The 18,987-nt window shown below is 37.7% G+C and overlaps 1 protein-coding gene across 50 annotated transcripts in view; it reads right to left on the reverse strand.

Annotated features, from left to right (window-relative positions):
* Positions 1-245: 245 nt before the first annotated feature.
* rims2a (regulating synaptic membrane exocytosis 2a) overlaps positions 246-18,987 on the reverse strand; it is a 1,270,129-nt gene continuing 1,251,387 nt past the window's right edge. For all 50 annotated transcript variants that reach the window (XM_039736790.1, XM_039736792.1, XM_039736793.1 and 47 more), the window contains 4 exons: positions 8,244-8,356; positions 8,032-8,133; positions 7,152-7,291; positions 246-2,226 (listed from right to left, as the gene is read on the reverse strand). In XM_039736790.1, coding sequence (XP_039592724.1) covers positions 2,011-2,226; positions 7,152-7,291; positions 8,032-8,133; positions 8,244-8,356 — 571 coding nt within the window. In that variant the 3' untranslated portion in view covers positions 246-2,010. The remainder of the gene's footprint in view (positions 2,227-7,151; positions 7,292-8,031; positions 8,134-8,243; positions 8,357-18,987) is intronic.

Genomic DNA, 18,987 nt, shown 5'->3' on the forward strand with positions numbered 1-18,987 from the left:
CATCAAGAGACAGTAGCATACACAAGGGCTGCTGCCATATTTTAATATCATAATGCAGAGAAATAGAGCTGATTAGAATTTGATTTAAAACATTCTTATTCTAAAGTTTATGGCAATTGGAAAATATTAACATATTTTTTTTAAATATTTTAAATGTTCTGGCATACCAAAACTTTAAAAAGAAATAAGTCGTGTATGACTTGTTTTTGCTATTGAAGTGAATGTAAACAAACTTAACAAAAATATAGCAAACAATTTATTTTTTATTTTCTCAAAACAAAAAACAATTTAAAGTTTAGACTGTGTGGCAAATTCTCTTGACATATTGTTTTTGCCTTTGCCTAATTCTATGACATAATCACACATAGTGATTGGAAAATTGAACTTTACAGCAAACCATTGGTATTCTTGCTGTTCACTTCATAGCTACGAACCGCAGTGTTTACAAATTGAATGGTGAATTTAGGCCATACAAGTTTTAATCAACACAAGAGTAAAAGGTAATGTTACATGATTAGCCTCTGTGCAGTCTCATTTACATATAAAATATGTTCTTAAAAAAAAATAGAATAAAATTGATACTGTGTTGTAAAATGTTTCGGTAAAATACTTATTTGTTACACTGACCACACAAGGCCAGTCATTCTTTTTGCTGTATAATTCAATTTATGAGGAGAAAATGTAACTTACTTTACATGCACTGTACAAGAAACTGCAAAAATTCAAAGTGTCATCTTTTTATCAAATACATGCTCAGTAACTGTAGGTTGTTCCCAAGCCATGTTGCAAAAATCCCTTTTCAACATGCTTGAATAAAAATAAATTTAGAAACATCCAGAAGTGCAGAGAACCCACAAGACTGGACTGAACATGGGTCATAAACAGGTAATAAAGACAAAGGTAGCATTTGAGAGTAAAATGGGCACCCTAGGAAAGGGAAATAGAGTGTACAATTTGCACATAATGATCATCTTTATAAGGCTTACACCTTTACAATGAAATAAATACTTTAATGTTACTTTTAAATTCTTTTGTCACATAAACAGATTTCTTTTAATTATTTGCTAGAAAATGTTGTCTTTAGCTTTTGTTGTGAGAATGTCTGCAAAAACACAGACTGATGAATGGTCTAAAGAATGATAAACATGGTAATCTTCTTTATCACACTATTGCATTCAGTCGCCTTGAAAACCATGCACTAGTGAAATTTATTTTTTTAAAAATAATATAAACTGTTGAAAATGGCTGAGTTTTTATTTTATTATTTTTTGCAAGTTACAGCCTCAAGAAAATAATTTTATTTTTAGGTTCAGCTAAATTTTGTCCATGCAAAAAATTGTTTCTCCATTTTATTTATTTCATACAACATATCAACAAAAAAATTATTAGATCACAAAGTTCATTTTATTTTGGGTTTTATTGTAAAGATTTGGGACTGTCAATGGTTGCCACATCAGTATTGCCATTGCTTCAAGAAAACTGTCTTTTGGGAAAGAATTGCTACGTATGCATATATTAAGGAAGTTAGGCAGAGGATGGGGGTTATCTGGCACCATTCATTCTTGCTAGAAACATCCTTAACCCCCTTAAATTATCTGAAGCTCCACTGTTGCAGCTGGCTTTAATGTCATGGCGTAACCAAGCTTCTGTTTTGTCCTCTCACAAGACCCACTTTGTAGAACATCAAAAATGATATGACATTTAAAAAAGAACTTTTGTTCTTTTAAGTAGTTGGTTCCCAGATTTATATATTTATTTTGGATGGCTTCAGATTTGACGAGAACTGTGTCATTGAAGTCCATATATGTTAAGTTGTCTACCTCTTTTCCCTAAGGGCCTTCTCAACGCACAATGTGTGCGACTTTCCCTGAATACACAGGGCCATATATGCATCCCTAAAAATGGGCTCAGAAGACAGAACATTAAGCATGCAGGGCTCAACAGGTTTTGCAACCTGTTAAGACTGATAAGTTGGATGCTGGTTGCTGATAATTCCTCTTTCCTTGACTGCTACGAACGTGCATAAGGTCCTATTGAACTGTCAAGTGATGACTGGGAAGCTCTTCTTGTCAGAGGAGCCAGGGTAGGGTCCACCAAAGAAGAAGGGGGAAACAGCTTGAACCAGCCAATCACCATATTTGACAGATCGAGCTCATCTAACAGTATCTGTGCAGCTCCCATGAAAGACTTATGGTCCATACGTCCGTAGTCTCCCCACACAATAATCTAGAAAACACAAGAAAAGACAAGTTACATTTTGCTCATATTCAGAAACCTCTCCTGTCCATAATAATATTTGCTAATAGAAAAATCTTTACCTAGTATTACTTAACTATAAAATTAAAGTATATTATTTTCTATTTTAAAAATAAGTATGGAAATAGGACAGTTTTAGTAAGCAATGGTTTTATTGATTGAAATACTTCATCCAGTGACAGTTTTGTATATCAGGAGATAAACTGTTCTGTGCTACTCACATGGGACCAATAGTCAGGACCAGCTCTTGATGGGTTTTAGCAGCCTTGGGATAGATAAAGTTCTTTAGACCTGGTCATCTAATGTGGGCATTGACTTGATGTGACTTAGATAGTGGATATTGGTATATCTGACTATTACCATATTTTCTTTAAAGTAACAATGTCATTTACAAGGGCTAAAGAAAAGCAAATTTTTAAGAGTTGTTTTTTGATGCCACAATTGCTTCGACCTTTTCTAGTATTATAAATAATCTGTCTTACTGTAGTATGTACTTTAATACAACCAGCAATGTAAATACTAAGGTCAACAATATTAATACTAAACTGAAGGCAGTGGACAAAATTGTACTACCCTAGAAGACAAAGGCACTTAGGAAACATAAGAGAAAATACCAAAAGGCTAAGCATAAATGGATAAAAATGAACAGTCCACTGTGAAATATTAAAGCCTCATATTAATAAATATAATATGTTAGTTTGATCTGAGAGATGGTCCTATTTCTCTAAACATATAAACAATAACAACTGTCATGCATTAGGGCTCACGAAATTGATAATTTACATTTCATTCATTTATGTAGGCCTTCATTTTTGTTTAAGTGCACTGCAGGTTATATGAATGTGAGAAGCTTAATTATTTTGTATTGTATATTTTATACAGAGTACTGAAAAGTAAATATGTTTATACAGTTAAGCTCTTAAATTAATAATTTCTGCCACTTACAGCAAATCTAAATTAGGATGACTTTTTTAAGAGAAGGTATTTCCAGGGGAAAAATGTGTTAATTTTACCCCTAGGTGTCCTGGTAGTGTGCAGACAACCTGGCAGGTGCTAGCACAACTATCTAGAAATTAATTGAGGCTAAGCAATAGGCCTCAAGATCTCCTGGCTAATGAGTGACAGCATGCAGCTAGGTTGCCCATTCAGCAGTTAGTTTAGGAAGAACTGTAATGAGAACTGCACACAGTCTCATACTTGGAAACTACCTTCATAATGAGTTCTAGACTGTTCTCTGCAGAAAAAGTTGATTTGCTGTTGACCTAAAAGAATTTTGTGGCATGGTCAAAATGTCTTTGTTTCAAGAAGAGCTTGAGGGGAGGCTCAGTGACTAAGAGATAAAGTAAGATAGACAGAGAGATGAAAGGTGAAAAAGGCTGTGTCATATTTTTGAGATGGGTGTAAGGGCCAGTTCAAAACGTTACTATACTGGGTAGACAGATGTTCTATATCAATGTAGTCAGGCTCAAAGAGACAGCAGGGTTTTGGTTTTTTTCTACTTAATTTGTCATCTTTGTGTACTTTATGAACACTTGTGTACACTTTGTGTTTTAAGTTAACATAAATCTTCATTAATAGGCATTTAATTCAATAAACACAATTTGTGATATAACTGACTTCTTTAATGTTATTATAGTTGGGTGCAGCCCTGTTGGGTCCCACAGGCACCATCAGGGGGCGCTGTGTTTGGGATTCCTGAGCACGTGTGGGCAGCATATTCATCACACAGTGCAGTGCAGTGCAGCCGGAACTGGGTGATCAAGCACCTTGAGCACTTCTGGGTGAACTATAAAAGGAGCCAGCAACCACCACTCAGAGGCCAGAGTCGGGTGAGGAGGAGGACAAGGTTGTCTGGGAGGAGTGGTGGTGCCCGAGAGAGAAGAAGTGTGCTTTAGTTGCTTGGGACTGTAAAAATAAAAGTTTCTTTATTTTACACGTGCCTCCCGTGTCCAATCTGTGTCAGTTCAGGCGCTATACAGTGTCCGATCTTACAACAGAAACGAGCATACTTCAGTAGGTGCAAGCAGCAATTATTGATACAGTACTGTATCTGCATGCTTTTTATTAATCTAATTTAATAAACTTTGCCAGAAAACATTTTTTAACTCTTTCAGGGTGAATGTCGACTTTTGTCAGCAGGAGGGGATGAGAGAAGTAAGCAACTGCAAACGGTGACAAAACCCGCTGTTAAATTTTAGTTTGACTCTCTTTGCTGGAAGGAAAGTTAGCTTTGTTGGTTTGACCAAGATTTCCATGTATTCGCGGGAGTTGTGAAGAACAAACAGTGACAAAAATGGCGACATCTGGTGAAAGATCGAAGCAAACACACAAAGCAAACTACTCTGTGGGTGACGTTTTGTATATTATTGCTGAACTGGACTCTCACCTGTCAGACTCAGATTCTGATGCAAGTGATCTGGAGATCGAGATCGAAAACAAAAAGGAGGGACCATCATCAGCCAATCAACCACCAGCTAATCGTGGTGCAAAACACATTTGTGTAGATGAAGACCATCACTCATAATGACACGAGGTACAAACCAGATTGCATTGCACTGTTACAGGGACTGCTGTTGCCGTCACGCAAAGACAACCTGGCAGCCAGCCTGCCACGCATTCCTGCCAGCTGCCATGCCAACCGTAAGCATCTCGAGCCATAAGAGACTGTGAACTGGCAGCCACAGCACCCAGCAATTGACATTTTAGGTTGATTTATGTGAGAGACCCTTGCTTTGGGTGCTTTTTGGAAAACTGCATGTTTTAGAAAAAATACTCAGCCCTCAAAGAGTTAAAAGCCTGTCCAGTACTGGAACAATTTTCTCTGGGCAAAGGAAACTAAGATATATATAAGAATTTTGGAAAGAGAAGATGTTGAAAAGAGAAGAAAAGAAGAAACAGCTTGTGATCTGATGAATACTTCATCTGTGAAACATGGTACAGGCAGTGTTATGGCCTGACTGCCAATGGAAGTTGGTTAATAGTGTTTATTGATGATATGACTGCTGGCAGAAGTATCAGGATGAATTCTGAAGTGTACAGCATTATATTATCTGCTAAGATTCAGTCAAATGCTGCACAACTGATAGGACAATGCTTCATGGTAGAGGTAAACAATGAAGCAAAACATACTACGAAAGCAAACCAAGAGCTTTTTAACGCAAAATAGTGGAATATTCTTCAATGGCCAAGTCAATCAACTGACCTCAACCTACTTGGACATGCATTTCACTTGCTGAAGACAAAACTGATGTCAGAAATTCCAAAGGACAAGCAGCACCTGAAGACAGCTGCAGTAAAGAGCTGTCAAAGTATCAACAGGGTGGAAACCTAGCATTTGGAGATGGCTAGTCAGGCAGACTGTAAAGGATTTTCAACCAAATACTGAAAATAATAATTATATTTATGATTATGTTAGTTTATGTTAGTTTGTCCAAATACTTTCGAGCCCCTGAAAATAGAGAGACTAGGTCTGACATTCCATTAAAGCTGAAAGCCTACACTTCAATCACATAATGATTAATATGTAGTGGTGTATGGAGCCAAAATGATAAAAATGAAGTAACTGTCCAATTTCTTATGGATCTGACTGTATAAGGACAACTGCCACCAGAAGCACATGGAGCAACAGTGCTTTACATATTATCTTTTATCAACACTTCTTTAATTACATATAATGTTGAAACTTAGCAAAATAAACACAACTAACTACTCCAGCCTTGGCTCAATATATTCTGTACAAATTATATTTTATAGCTCATTATCATTTTATTACTTCTCCTTTGGAAGATGTGCAGAATGTTGAGTTCCATGACTAACTTTTTTATTTACTGTGATCTTTCAGAATTCGTCTCACTGTGTTAATGTCCAATCCCATCAGTATGACACTTCTCATAGTATCACCCATGTAGCCATTTGTCTTTCTTCTGTTTTGTAAATATCTGACTCACAACTGTTCTTCTCATGTAATATCATCTTAGTCTGTTCTTTGATAGTCTCTTCTCTGTCCCATCCATTGCCTTTTATTATTTTATGTTTATAAATTTGTTTAACAAAATAATTCCCCTTATTTGCAGTTACTTCATATGCATATATCAATAGTGGCTCATATATCACAGATTTTACCCCAGTTTCTCTAACAGATACTTTCAGACTTGTTGCCTCTGATCTTTCTCCAAGCATTGGCTCCAGTCTGCTTTTGTCCATTACACCTGTTTTTGCATTTGTTCACTGAAAGGCCAAAGTGCACCCCCTGCACTTTTTCTTCAGTCTCTGCTACAGTGTTAGATTGCCTGGCTAATTTACGCCATGCCTCTTTTACATTTACATTTTTTCTGCTAATGAATGCCACTTCTGCAATGTTATGCTGATGTAATCACTGTGTCACCATAAATTCTTCACTTAACCCAACATTCCTCCAACAATCTCAGCCAGGTGTTCTAGTATGATAACTTATCACTATGTTGCCAGCATGGTCACACAGTCCTGCTCACTCAAACAATCCTAACCTACCAACCGTGTAAAATTGGAAAAACATATCTTATTGTCTAAGAAATCAGAAGAAAAAAAATGGAAAAGGCAAGAATCTGGCAAAAATGTATAAATGTTGCTCCCAACTAATTAAACACGCTAAACTTCTGCTAACTTTATGGATGCATTAACATCAATAAGTTTATATTAAATTGCCATTTTTCCAGACAGAGGTTATCTGAAATCATCAATGTTGCATAATATGTCTTACAGATTATAATTAAAGTATTGTAATACAATCTTTAAAGGCATTAAAGATAATAATAAAAAAATAAACATTGTGTTACAAAGTGACTTTTTCTTAGTCTGGCTAATATCTAGGACATACTGAATGATACATTGCCTTCTGCAAAAATCTTAGGGTGTACCTGTAAAACTTTTCCTGTTGGACTTTCTTCAAAGGACAGCTGCTGCTGGTATAGGGGGTCAAGTGTTTTCCTTGCTACTTTTGTTTTCTTTTTGGCTATACATACTCCATTTTCTAAAAGGTACACCTTAACATAGGGTGCTGTAGAAATAGAAAATAAAATTTCCATAGTTTTAAAATTAATTTTCAACTATGAAACATTTAGTGATGGCTTTACTGTAGTAGTCCGAACCAATAATGACTCTGACCAAAGTGTTTATTTTTTACTACATGAATCATATCATAAAAGTTTTATTTAATTAAAAAAATTAATATCCATATTTTACTAACTTTGTTTGCAAGGCACATCATTCAAAATATACAGTAGATTATAAACAATAAGAACATAGTGTTTCAAAGAAGCTAAAAAAGACATAAAGTTGAAGAAAATAGGCAGATAGTTAAAATGATAATTGACAATTATCTTCGTCATTTGTCTTGATAAATAAGGTTGGTGGCCATATACTATGAAATGAAAATGTTTAAAATAATTTGTGTACAATTATATAATTTAAATATACGGTATATGCTGAGTGGATATGCTCTCTGCAACTCTGAATTCAAATAAGTGGGTTCAAAAATAGTTGAACTGCAGGATTGTAAAGCTATATAAAGATATATTTTAATTAAGTTTAACAAAGTGGGTTACAGGTTAAAGAATTTATAATGCAAAATTTTATGCATAAGAATCAAAAAGGTCATACAAACAAACAGGAACGAATATTCTGTGCATTTTTCATTACTAAAAATATTCTTAAGTTGTGAAAATAGTGAATTTACAACATTACATACAAGGAAACTGTATTGCATACAGAGATGAAATTTAGTAGATAATTTCCTACCTGGCAATGCCTTAGAACCAGGTTTCCCAACAAGGCCACGAGCTCTGATTACTTCAACCTCTAACTGTCCTTTTTTGTCCATCATTCCAATTTGGATGTCACCTAAAAGGAATAATAAATGAATTTAATAATTTTATGAAGCTAATGTAATTTTTTTGACTTACAGCAAAATAATCTTGGCAAAATGTAATTTTACTTAACATATAACTTACCCATAGATGGAGTTGCTAATGTTTGTCGACCAACAAGCTGAGCTGGACCCAGGCCATCAAGAAAATCACTAAACTGGCTATCTGATGCTAGTCGCACTCCAGGAAAGATGAGACTGTCAACACAACAGGATGTCTAATAAGACAGCTGTACATTTATTGTGTATCTGTCTCAGTTTTCATACATGCTGTAATTTACAATTTATAAAATAATTCATAGTTTAAAATTCATCACATAATACTATTCATATTTATGTATACAGCACCATTATCTTATAATATGTTTAACATTTACCAAACAAAATTGAATACTTCTTTCATTTATCTACCTGTAGCACTTTTTATATTTATCCATCTATGTAGGTCACCATTCAAGATGTCATAATAATTTGTAATTTCAATAAAGCAAAATTTTTAGGATCTTCTGCATAATTGATTGTGGAACAAAAGTAAAGCTCATTCTCAGGAGGTCAAGATTTAATTCTTGTAAAATGAAACAAGCGTACATCTGTACATTTTAAGAAATTATATTATATCTTCAGGTCATACAACTGGCTACAATTAGTTTCTTATGGCTGGAAAATTATAGAAGGTCGACCTCCATCCTTGCCAGATACTGTAGCTGTTAATCTACAGTACATTTGTATACTGAAATATGTCTTCTTTGTGTGTAACTGAACTAAGTAAAAACACAGAGATCCCTTAGCATTGTATTTTATGTACAAACCATATTTATATGATGTCCAAACTGTAGTTTAAACATGAAACAAAGATAACAAAAATAGGGCAATTTATTCATATTGTTGACAATTTCACATTGAATTCTTACAAACAGAATTAATATGTCTAATAAAGCAAATGTTACAATGTCAGGGAAAAATGGATTTCTTAGAGAAAGCATGGATTGAAAACCTTTAGCTATTTTTTTTAAATTAATTTTATTGTAATCATTCCATACAAATCAACCAATTTTTACAAAAATTAGGATTGAGAACAAGTCGACCCCCACCCCTGAGAGAGAGAGCATGGTCAATGGGGTAAAACATAAGGCTTGTAGATATACCTAAATTGATGAGTTTAATAAGCAATAAAGATGAATGGAGAAGAAAAAGAAATGCGGAAATAATTTCTTCCTCTGTGCTTTAAGAGCTTATTCTAAAATATTATTGATTAAATCCTGTTTTGAAAAAATCTGTACAGATCCTCTAACTGAGTATTTGATTTTTTCCAATTTCAGATAGTATAAAACATTGGTTTCCCACTGACTTAGAAGAGGAGAGTTAGGATTCTTCCAGTTTAGCAAGATAAGTCTCCATGCCAAAAGTGTAGTGAATGCAATCACAGTTTGTTTGTCCATCTCCACTTTAAACCACCAAACACCAAACACAGCTGTTAATGGGTTAGGAGGGATTGTTGCACCAAGGCTGCCTGAAAGGTAATTAAACATTTTGGTCCAGAATAATTTTAATTTGGTGCAGGACCAAAACATGTGACCCAGTGAGGCTGGGACTTGATTGCAGTGTTCGCAGGTTGGATCCTGCCCTGGAAACATTTTGGAAAGTTTTAGGTGAGACAGATGTGCTCGATATATAATTTTGAGTTGAATAATTGTATGCTTTGCGCATATGGAGCTCGAGTGAATTCTCTGCATTGCTATTTTCCATTCCTTTTCTGATATATTGATTAAGAGATCTTTTTCCCAGTGTCCTCTTGGATCTTTGAAAGGGAGAGACTGTAAAATAATTTTATATATTGCAGAGATGGTGTCTAAGTCTTTGAAATTGAGCAATACTTTTTCCAGCATGGAAGGGTGCAAGATGAGGAAAATCGGTCAGGTTCTGTTTAGCAAACTTCCTAATTTGAAGATAGTGAAAGAAATGTGTAGCTGGAATGTTAAATTTGGAATGTAATTGTTCATAGGATGCAAAGATGTTGTCTATATAAAGATCTCTAAGCAAGTTAATCCCAAATTTTTCCAGATATTAAAAACTGCATATGTTTGCGAAGGTTGAAAGAGGTGGTTCTCTTGCAGAGGTGCCACAGATAAAAGCTTCTCCATCTTAAAATGCTTTCTACATTGGTTCCATATTCTGAGTGAGTGAAGCACAATTGGGTTATTAGTATATTGCGATAACTTGCATTTATTGGGGCACAAGCAGGAATATAAAGAAGTACTGCAGGATTTTACTTCTATTGCGGAAGCCTGTGTATGTTCATCTATTTGTGTCCAGGTTTTATAGCTTGTATGTTTGCTGCCCAGTAATAAAACTGAAAGTTAGGTAGAGCCATGCCACCTTCTGCCTTTTGTCTTTGTAGGGTGCTCTTTGGATACGTGGATGTTTTGAGTTCCAAATAAATGAGGTTATTGTTGAATCTAATTGCTTAAAAAATGATTTATTGATGTATATTGGAATGTTTTGAAATAAAAAAGAGCTTAGGAAGAATATTCATCTTAACAGTGTTAATTCTTCCAGCTAGAGTGAGATGAAGGGTTGACCATCTATGCAAGTCTTGCTTAATTTTTTCCATGCAGATGGCAAATTTTGTTGATAAAGAGCTTTATGTTTACTTGTGATGTTTACCCTAGGTATTTAAACTGTTCTGCAATGATAAAAGGTAGGGTGTCTAATCTAATATTATATGCTTGAGAATTCACTGGAAAGAGTACACTTTTATTCAGATTAATTCTGAGACCAGAGATCTTTTGAAATTCTGTGAGTGCTGTTAAGACTGCAGGCACAGAATTTTCTGGGTCTGATATATACAGTACCATATCATCTGCATATGAGAAATTTTCTGTTCCAGTCCTTCTCTGATAATCCCCTTTATCTGATCAGCATTTCGACAGTGCCAGTGGTTCAATGGCAATTGCAAATAGCAGCGGTGACAAGGGCATCCTTGTCTGGTACCGTTCTAGTTTAAAGTAGTCTGAACAAATGTTGTTGATACAAACTGAAGCTTCTGGATTGGTATACAGTAGTTTGATCCATGCACAAATGTTTGGGCCAAACCCAAATTTCTCTAATGTAGTAAAAGGTATTTCCATTCAATCATGTCAAATGCTTTTTCTGCATCCAATGATAATAATATTTCTGGGGTGTTTGACTTAGTTGGTGAGTATATTACATTAAACAGGCGTGAAAGATTTGAAGATAAGTGTCGACCCTTGATAAATCCAGTTTGATCTTGTGATATTACCGAAGGGAGCACTTTCTCCATCCTTCTAGCTATGATTTTTGAGAGTATATTAATGTCATTATTCAGAAGTGAAATTGGTCTGTATGATGCACATTGTAATAAGTCCTTATTTTGTTTAGGAAAGACGGTGATTAATGCTTGGCGAAAAGTTTGAGGAAGAGTTTGATTGTCTCTGGCTTCTGTAAATGTTGCTAATAGGAGGGGAGCTAGCTGAGCAGAGAATTTCTTATAAAATTCTGCAGGGTAGCCATCAGGGCCTGCTGCTTTCCCGTGTTGAAGTGACTTTATAACATCTAGTAATTCTGATAACGGCAGAGGTTTAGAGTTCCACCGCACAAAGCATCTATTTGTGGTATCTGTAATGTATCCAGAAATGCATTAGATTGTGTGCTGTCTTCTTTAAACTCAGTAGAATATAAGGATTTATAGTAGTCTCTAAATGTGTGCATTATATTTTTATGGTCGATGATTTTGTCTCCGTTCATGTTGGTGATTATAGGGATTGCATTGCGAACTTCTTGCTTGTGGATTTGTTGAGCTAAAAGCTTATTAGCTTTCTCTCCATGTTCATAGTAATGATGTCTGGATTTATAAATTAGTTGTTCAGTTTCTTTAGTTGTCAAGAGGTTTAGTTCTGAATGCAGAGCCTGCCTTTTCCTATGTAGAGCCTCGCTTGGAAGCCTGGCATGTTCTTCATCTATTCTAGTAATTTCACTTTTTAGCTCTGATACTTTCTTGGTTTCTAATTTATTTCTGTGGGAAAGATATGAGATAATCTGTCCTCTTAAGAAGGCCTTAAGAGTTTCCCAGAGTATTCCTGTAGAAATCTCTGAGGATGTATTTTTCTCTAGAAAGAAACTAATTTGTTTGGATATATATCCTGTACAATTCTCATCTGCTAATAGAAGTGGGTTGAGACGCCATCTGCGAGGTGAGTGTGTGGGACAAAGTGACTTCAGCTCCAAGATCAGAGGTGCATGGTCAGAAATAACAATAGCATCGTATTTGCAAGATTTAATCGTAGGCAAGAAATTATTATCTATAAAGAAATAATCAGTTCTTGAGTAGCAATGATGTACTGGTGAGTAGAAAGAATATTTTCTTGAGTTTGGGTTTAGAAACCTCCAGGTGTCTGATAAGTTGTAGTCCCCAGCCATTATAATTTTATGAGTGTTCACGTTTGGGAATGGATGCAAATAAATTTTGTATAAATTCCTTATCATCGACATTAGGTGCATAAGCATTTATCAAAATTATTTTACAGTTAAATAAGTTGCCCATGACCATCACATATCTCCCTTCAGGATCCGATACTACATCTGATGCTACAAATGAGACTGTTCTATGTATCAGAATTCCCACACCTCTAGTTTTCTTTGTAAAGCTAGAAAGGAACATTTGGCCAGTCCAGTCCTTTTGCAGCCAGAACTGATCCTTGCTTAGTAAGTGGGTGTCCTGTAAAAATACTATTTTAGTGTTTAAACCTGTTAGGTGAGAGAATACTTTCTTTCTCTTTAATTCGCGATTCAGGCCTTTAACATTCCAGCTCACAAAGTTAACTGTCCCATCATGGTGACATTGATTCTGATTTTTGGTGTTATTTTATAGTCTTAACTGGAAGTGAGACAGCTTTAACCTTAATTTCCTATTTCCCCAAGAGTTATTGCCATGTTGCCTATTGTTACGTTGGTAGTTATAATTATAAGGATTAAAAGGACAGATTAGATATAGATGTAGCCTGCTCTCTTCTGCCCCCCCATCCCCCCACCCTCCCATTTTGCCTCCCCACGTGAGGCTGGACCCAACTTCACGCAGTCCCGGTCCTATGACATACCTAGAGACAGAGCACATCCAAAGCAAAACAAGCCCCCACGTCATTTTTTTAAGATTAAAAAAATAGAGATATCTATTGCCAATATAGTCTAAATACTATATGTCTAAAATATAATCATTAACAAACTATAAACTTAAATTACAATCTTCAGCAATCTTAAAGTATTAAGATAATAAACCCGGGGAATGGTGTTAGATAGTGGTCCAGAATAAGCATAGTCTTAATGCAATAATAACAATAACAATAAACTAAGGGTATGATGTTAAACAGTCTCCTTTAGGGTATTAGAAAAAAAAAATACATAAAAAATAAACACACAGGTCTATAGCTGTAATTAAAACATAAACAGATAGCTTCCGAGTAATAAAAAGGATGTATAAGGATGTATTTGTAATGATATGGGTAATATGTACATGACAGGCTACGACTCACTATTGTGTTTCAGAATAGTGTCGGGATCAGCTTTCTTAATTCCTTTTCGGCTTCTTCCTTGCTGGCGAAGACATAGAATTGGCCTTGCACTTCCACTTTCAGTTTGGCAGGATACAAGAGGTTGTATTTGATATTGGTTTGCCGTAACCACTGTTTAATGTTGTAGAAGGCTGCACGTTTAGCAGCTGTTGCAGGAGAGAAATCAGGGAAAATACGAATGTGGTTATTTTCATATATAATCTTTTGCTTGTGTCTGAGGAGCGCCATCACCTCTAGCTTAAATAATAATCTTTCAAAGCGGATAATAAAAGACCTAGGTCTAACGGTATTTGATCCGTGTATGCGATAAGCCACTGCTATCTCAGAATCTGATTTAAAGTCCTCCCCAATTATTTTAGAGAATAGTTTAGCTGCGAATTTCACTAGGTTTGGACTTTCATTATTCTCAGGTAGACCTTCGATTCTAATATTATTCCTTTTGCTTCCATCTTCCAGAGCAGCAAGTCTGTCTCTGAGTTTATTGCATTTGGAGTTGGCAGCTGTTCAGCAGTGGAAGCTAGATTTTCGGCTGTTTCAATCCGAGTCGTGAATGTCTCCTTGACATCCTCCAGCTGATCAGCAAGTGTACTCAGTTTAGACGTGGTTTCCTGAATGTGCTCTTCAGTTTTTACCCATGTGACAGATAGGGGCCTATCTCCCTTGAACCCCTGTCCACGACTCTAGACACCAGGTAAAAGTCCAATAGTTGACTTTATTTATTATTTAGTTTGATTTCCGGCGCCGCATCCGAATGGCAGCTTTTCCAGCAGCTCCGTATATGACTTTATCTTTTTACTTTATCTTTTTACCTTTTTATCTCTATTTTTCTCTATTTCACTGATCACTTCTACCATTTTCTTTTATGTGGAATTGCTCCCTGGACACTTTTTACTATTTTACTACTTGACACCAAGTAGTACACCAAGTAGTACACTCCGAGAATCGCCTATTCAAGTAGTCAGCTTAAAGCACTGAGAAGAAATGCTTATGCCGGTGTGGTTCCTTATTTACCTGATGAGGTAAGAAGACGATATCGGGGCAGCCAAGCCGGGGCAAAGATAAAAGATAAGATTAAATCGAGACAACTTGAGAGAAAATGGCGTTATAAACCGTTGGTGCCTTCTCTGATCCTGGGAAATGTGAACTCACTACCAAATAAGATCGACGAACTGGCTGTGCTGGTGAAAAATGTCAGAACCTACAGAGAATGCAGCTTGCTGTGTTTTAGTGAAACGTGGCTAACAACTACCATCCCAGATGCTAATGTGGAGCTACCAGGGTTTAGCACAGTTAGAGCGGACAGAGACGCAAGTACCTGCGGAATGAAGAAAGGAGGAGGACTCGCTCTCTATGTCAATACAAAGTGGTGCAACTCAGGACATGTAAACATTAAAATCTCCAATTGCTGCAGGGACATCGAACTGTTGGCCGTAAGTCTGCATCCCTATTACTTGCCCAGAGAGTTTGGACACGTGATTGTTGTTATTGTTTACATCCCCCCTCAAGCGAGCGCTGAGATGGCGAGTGACATCATCCATTCCGCAGTTGCTAAGTTACAAACGCAGCACCTTGAGGCACTTGTGCTAATCGCTGGAGACATTAACCATGTGACGCTGGACAAAACATTACCTGCCTTCTCCCAGTATGTGGATTGTAACACTCGGGGAAACAGGACTATCGATCTACTGTATGCAAACGTTAAAGACGCATACAGCGCCACCCCGCTGCCTGCGCTTGGGAAAGCAGATCAGGCAGAGCAGGCTCTGAGAGACTGCTTTGAAACTACAGACTGGGATATATTGCTTGGGTCACATAGTGAGAACATTGAAGAGGCTGTTGAATGCACAACTGATTACATCAACTTCTGTATGGACATTGTAGTTCCAGTAAGAACAGTACGCTGCTATGCTAACAACAAGCCATGGGTTACAAGTGACATCAAGGGCCTTTTGAACCAGAAGAAAAGGGCTTTTAAAGGTGGTGATCAGCATGAGCTCAAGCGCGTGCAGAAGGAACTCCGAGTCCAGCTCAGGGCAGCGAAAGAGCAGTACAGGAGAAAGCTGGAGCAGAAGTTGCAGAACAACAGCATGAAGGAAATGTGGGATGGGATGAAGATTATCACTGGCTGCAGCTCGAAGTGGGGTGCCGCCATCGAGACAGACGTGGAGAGAGCAAACCAAATGAATAACTTCTTTAATAGGTTTGATCACCCTAACCCACTCTCACCTCGGAGTACTGCATCCTCCAACCATCCTTCTGCTGATACCAGCATAGGTGAGACATCCCCACCCACAATTACAGCAGCCCATGTGAGCAGAGAGCTGAAAAGACTTCGTGCCAGCAAAGCAGCGGGTCCAGATGGTGTATCGCCACGACTGCTGAAGGCATGTGCGTTGGAACTGGGGAGTCCTCTACAGCGCATCTTCAACCTGAGCCTGGAACAGGGGAGAGTCCCAAGGCTTTGGAAAACATCTTGTATCACCCCTGTCCCAAAGGTATCACGTCCTAGTGAGCTGAATGACTTCCGGCCTGTTGCTCTGACGTCACATCTGATGAAGACCATGGAGCTGCTGCTGCTTCACCACCTGAGGCCACAGGTCCGCCACGCCCTCGACCCTCTGCAGTTCGCATACCAGGAGAAGGTGGGAGCGGAGGATGCCATCATCTATATGCTACACCGATCCCTCTCCCACCTGGACAGAGGCAGTGGTGCTGTAAGAATTATGTTTTTGGACTTCTCTAGCGCCTTCAACACCATCCAACCTCTGCTCCTTAGAGACAAGCTGACTGAGATGGGAGTAGACTCACACCTGGTGGCATGGATTGTGGACTATCTTACAGACAGACCTCAATATGTGCGTCTTGGGAACTGCAGGTCTGACAATGTGTTCAGCAATACAAGGGCGCCGCAGGCGACTGTACTTTCTCCGGTCCTGTTCAATCTATATACATCAGACTTCCAATATGACTCGGAGACCTGCCACGTGCAAAAGTTCGCTGATGACACTGCTATTGTGGGCTGCATCAGGAGTGGGCAGGAGGAAGAGTACAGGAAGCTAATCAAAGACTTTGTTAAATGGTGCGACTCAAACCACTTACATCTTAACACCAGCAAAACCAAGGAGCTGGTGGTAGATTTTAGGAGGCCCAGGCCCCTCATGGATCCTGTGATCATCAGATGTGACTGTGTGCAGAGGGTGCAGACCTATAAATATCTGGGAGTGCAGCTGGATGACAAATTGGACTGGACTGCCAATACTGATGCTCTATGTAATAAAGGTCAGAGCAGACTATACTTTCTGAGAAGGTTGGCATCCTTCAACATCTGCAGCAAGATGCTGTAGATGTTCTACCAGACGGTTGTGGCGAGTGCCCTCTTCTACGCGGTGGTGTGCTGGGGTGGCAGCATAAAGATGAAAGACGCCTCACGCCCGGACAAACTAGTTAAGAAGGCAGGCTCTACTGTAGGAGTAAAGTTGGACAGTTTAACATCTGTGGCAGAGCGACGGGCATTAAGCAAACTCCTGTCAATCATGAATAATCCACTGCATCCACTGAACAGTGTCATCTCCAGGTAGAGGAGTAGCTTCAGTGACAGACTTTTGTCACTGTCTTGCTCCACTGACAGACTGAGGAGATCGTTCTTCCCCCACACTATGAGACTTCAATTCCCCCCAGGGGAGTAAATGCTAACATTACTCAAAGTTATTGTCTGCTTTTTTTATTTTTTTCATTTTTATTACTATTTAATTTAATATTGTTTCTTTGTATCAGTATACTGCTGCTGGATTATGTGAATTTCCCCTTGGGATTAATAAAGTATCTATCTATCTATCTATCTATCTATCTATCTATCTATCTATCTATCTATCTATCTATCTATCTATCTATCTATTAAATTGCCACAGTGCACAAAGCACCCTCTTCTCCACTATACTCATACAAATCAATACTTAATCACAAATAAACAATCCTCCAACTCCCAGACGCGTTGCCACCCTTCCACCCAGCTCAGCTCGCCATCTGGGAGCTCTCATAGTCCTTTTATATTCCCTGATCTGGAAGTGTTCCCAATCCCCAGTGCATGTGATCTTGTATCACTTCCGGGTCAGGTAAAGAGTCCTTTTCTTCACCCCGGAAGCACGTCGCTCTTTCTCTGACGTACTTCCGGGTTATATGGCACAAAGGAATCTTTGGTCCTCCCTGTAGCTCCCTTTTGCGGCCCCTGTGGTATCCAGCAGGGCTGAGGATAAAAACTACAAAGTCCATGACTCCCTGCTGGTCTTCGGGGCACTTCCATGGAGTAGTTGAAAGTGCAGACTGCAAGGCCTTTTCCAGTTTCAGATGATCTTCTCCAATTGGCAAGCTATCGCGACCTGCATCACTTGTCTTCGTAAATTCGCTCCCCATTTCGCTCACGCTCACGATGTAGCGGACTGTGGTCCCGAGGAGTCTGGGCTTTCACCCATCTGATCCAGGTCAGTCTCTGAAAGGCCGTACCTTGAGTTTGAACTTGGACTTGTCGGTCTGAGCTTGGATGTAGCTTTAGTTTTCATTTCTTTCTGAGTCCCTTTTTTGTCGGCCATGTTTATATATGCTTGCATATACTGTAGTAGTACCCTCAGGTTGTATAAATACAGGATATCTCAGGATAATAAGAAGATAAAATAAAAAAATAACACTGCTGCTAATGGAGCTCTGCTTCAGACATCATCTTTTGCAACGGACAAGACCAAAAGTCTTAAGCTATTGATGCCAGGGAAAATTAACATGTCTGATATATGAACCACAATATACAGATACAGAAGTCAAGTGCCCTGTTTTATAAGGATATTATTTGCCTTTTATTTTTTTAATTATTTAATAATACATTTACACTTCTTTTGAACCAGTATATATTATAAAACTATGCTTGCAAAAAACAGTGATTTAGACAGTTTTTATGTTGGGGAAACTTCATCGAGCTTCTGTTTTCTGCCACTCTCTGTCCTCTATTGAAATCAACAGCCAGTAAAGACCATTCATCTTTTCCTTTCATTCAAGTAGTATACATCAGCAGTGAGGTTTAAAATGAAAGATTATTATTAAACAATTAACTTTATTTGGGTTTTATTTGATTCCACATTATCAAAAATAAAAAATAAACAGAAGGAACTCAATTAATTAGTAATATCAGCAAAAGCACCCCTCTAAAATTATGACCATTATATATAGTTGGATTAGCATGCTGGTGTGGCTGAGGAG

The sequence above is a fragment of the Polypterus senegalus genome, chromosome 15, assembly GCF_016835505.1.
Source record: "Polypterus senegalus isolate Bchr_013 chromosome 15, ASM1683550v1, whole genome shotgun sequence".
Classification (NCBI taxonomy): Eukaryota; Metazoa; Chordata; class Cladistia; order Polypteriformes; family Polypteridae; genus Polypterus; species Polypterus senegalus.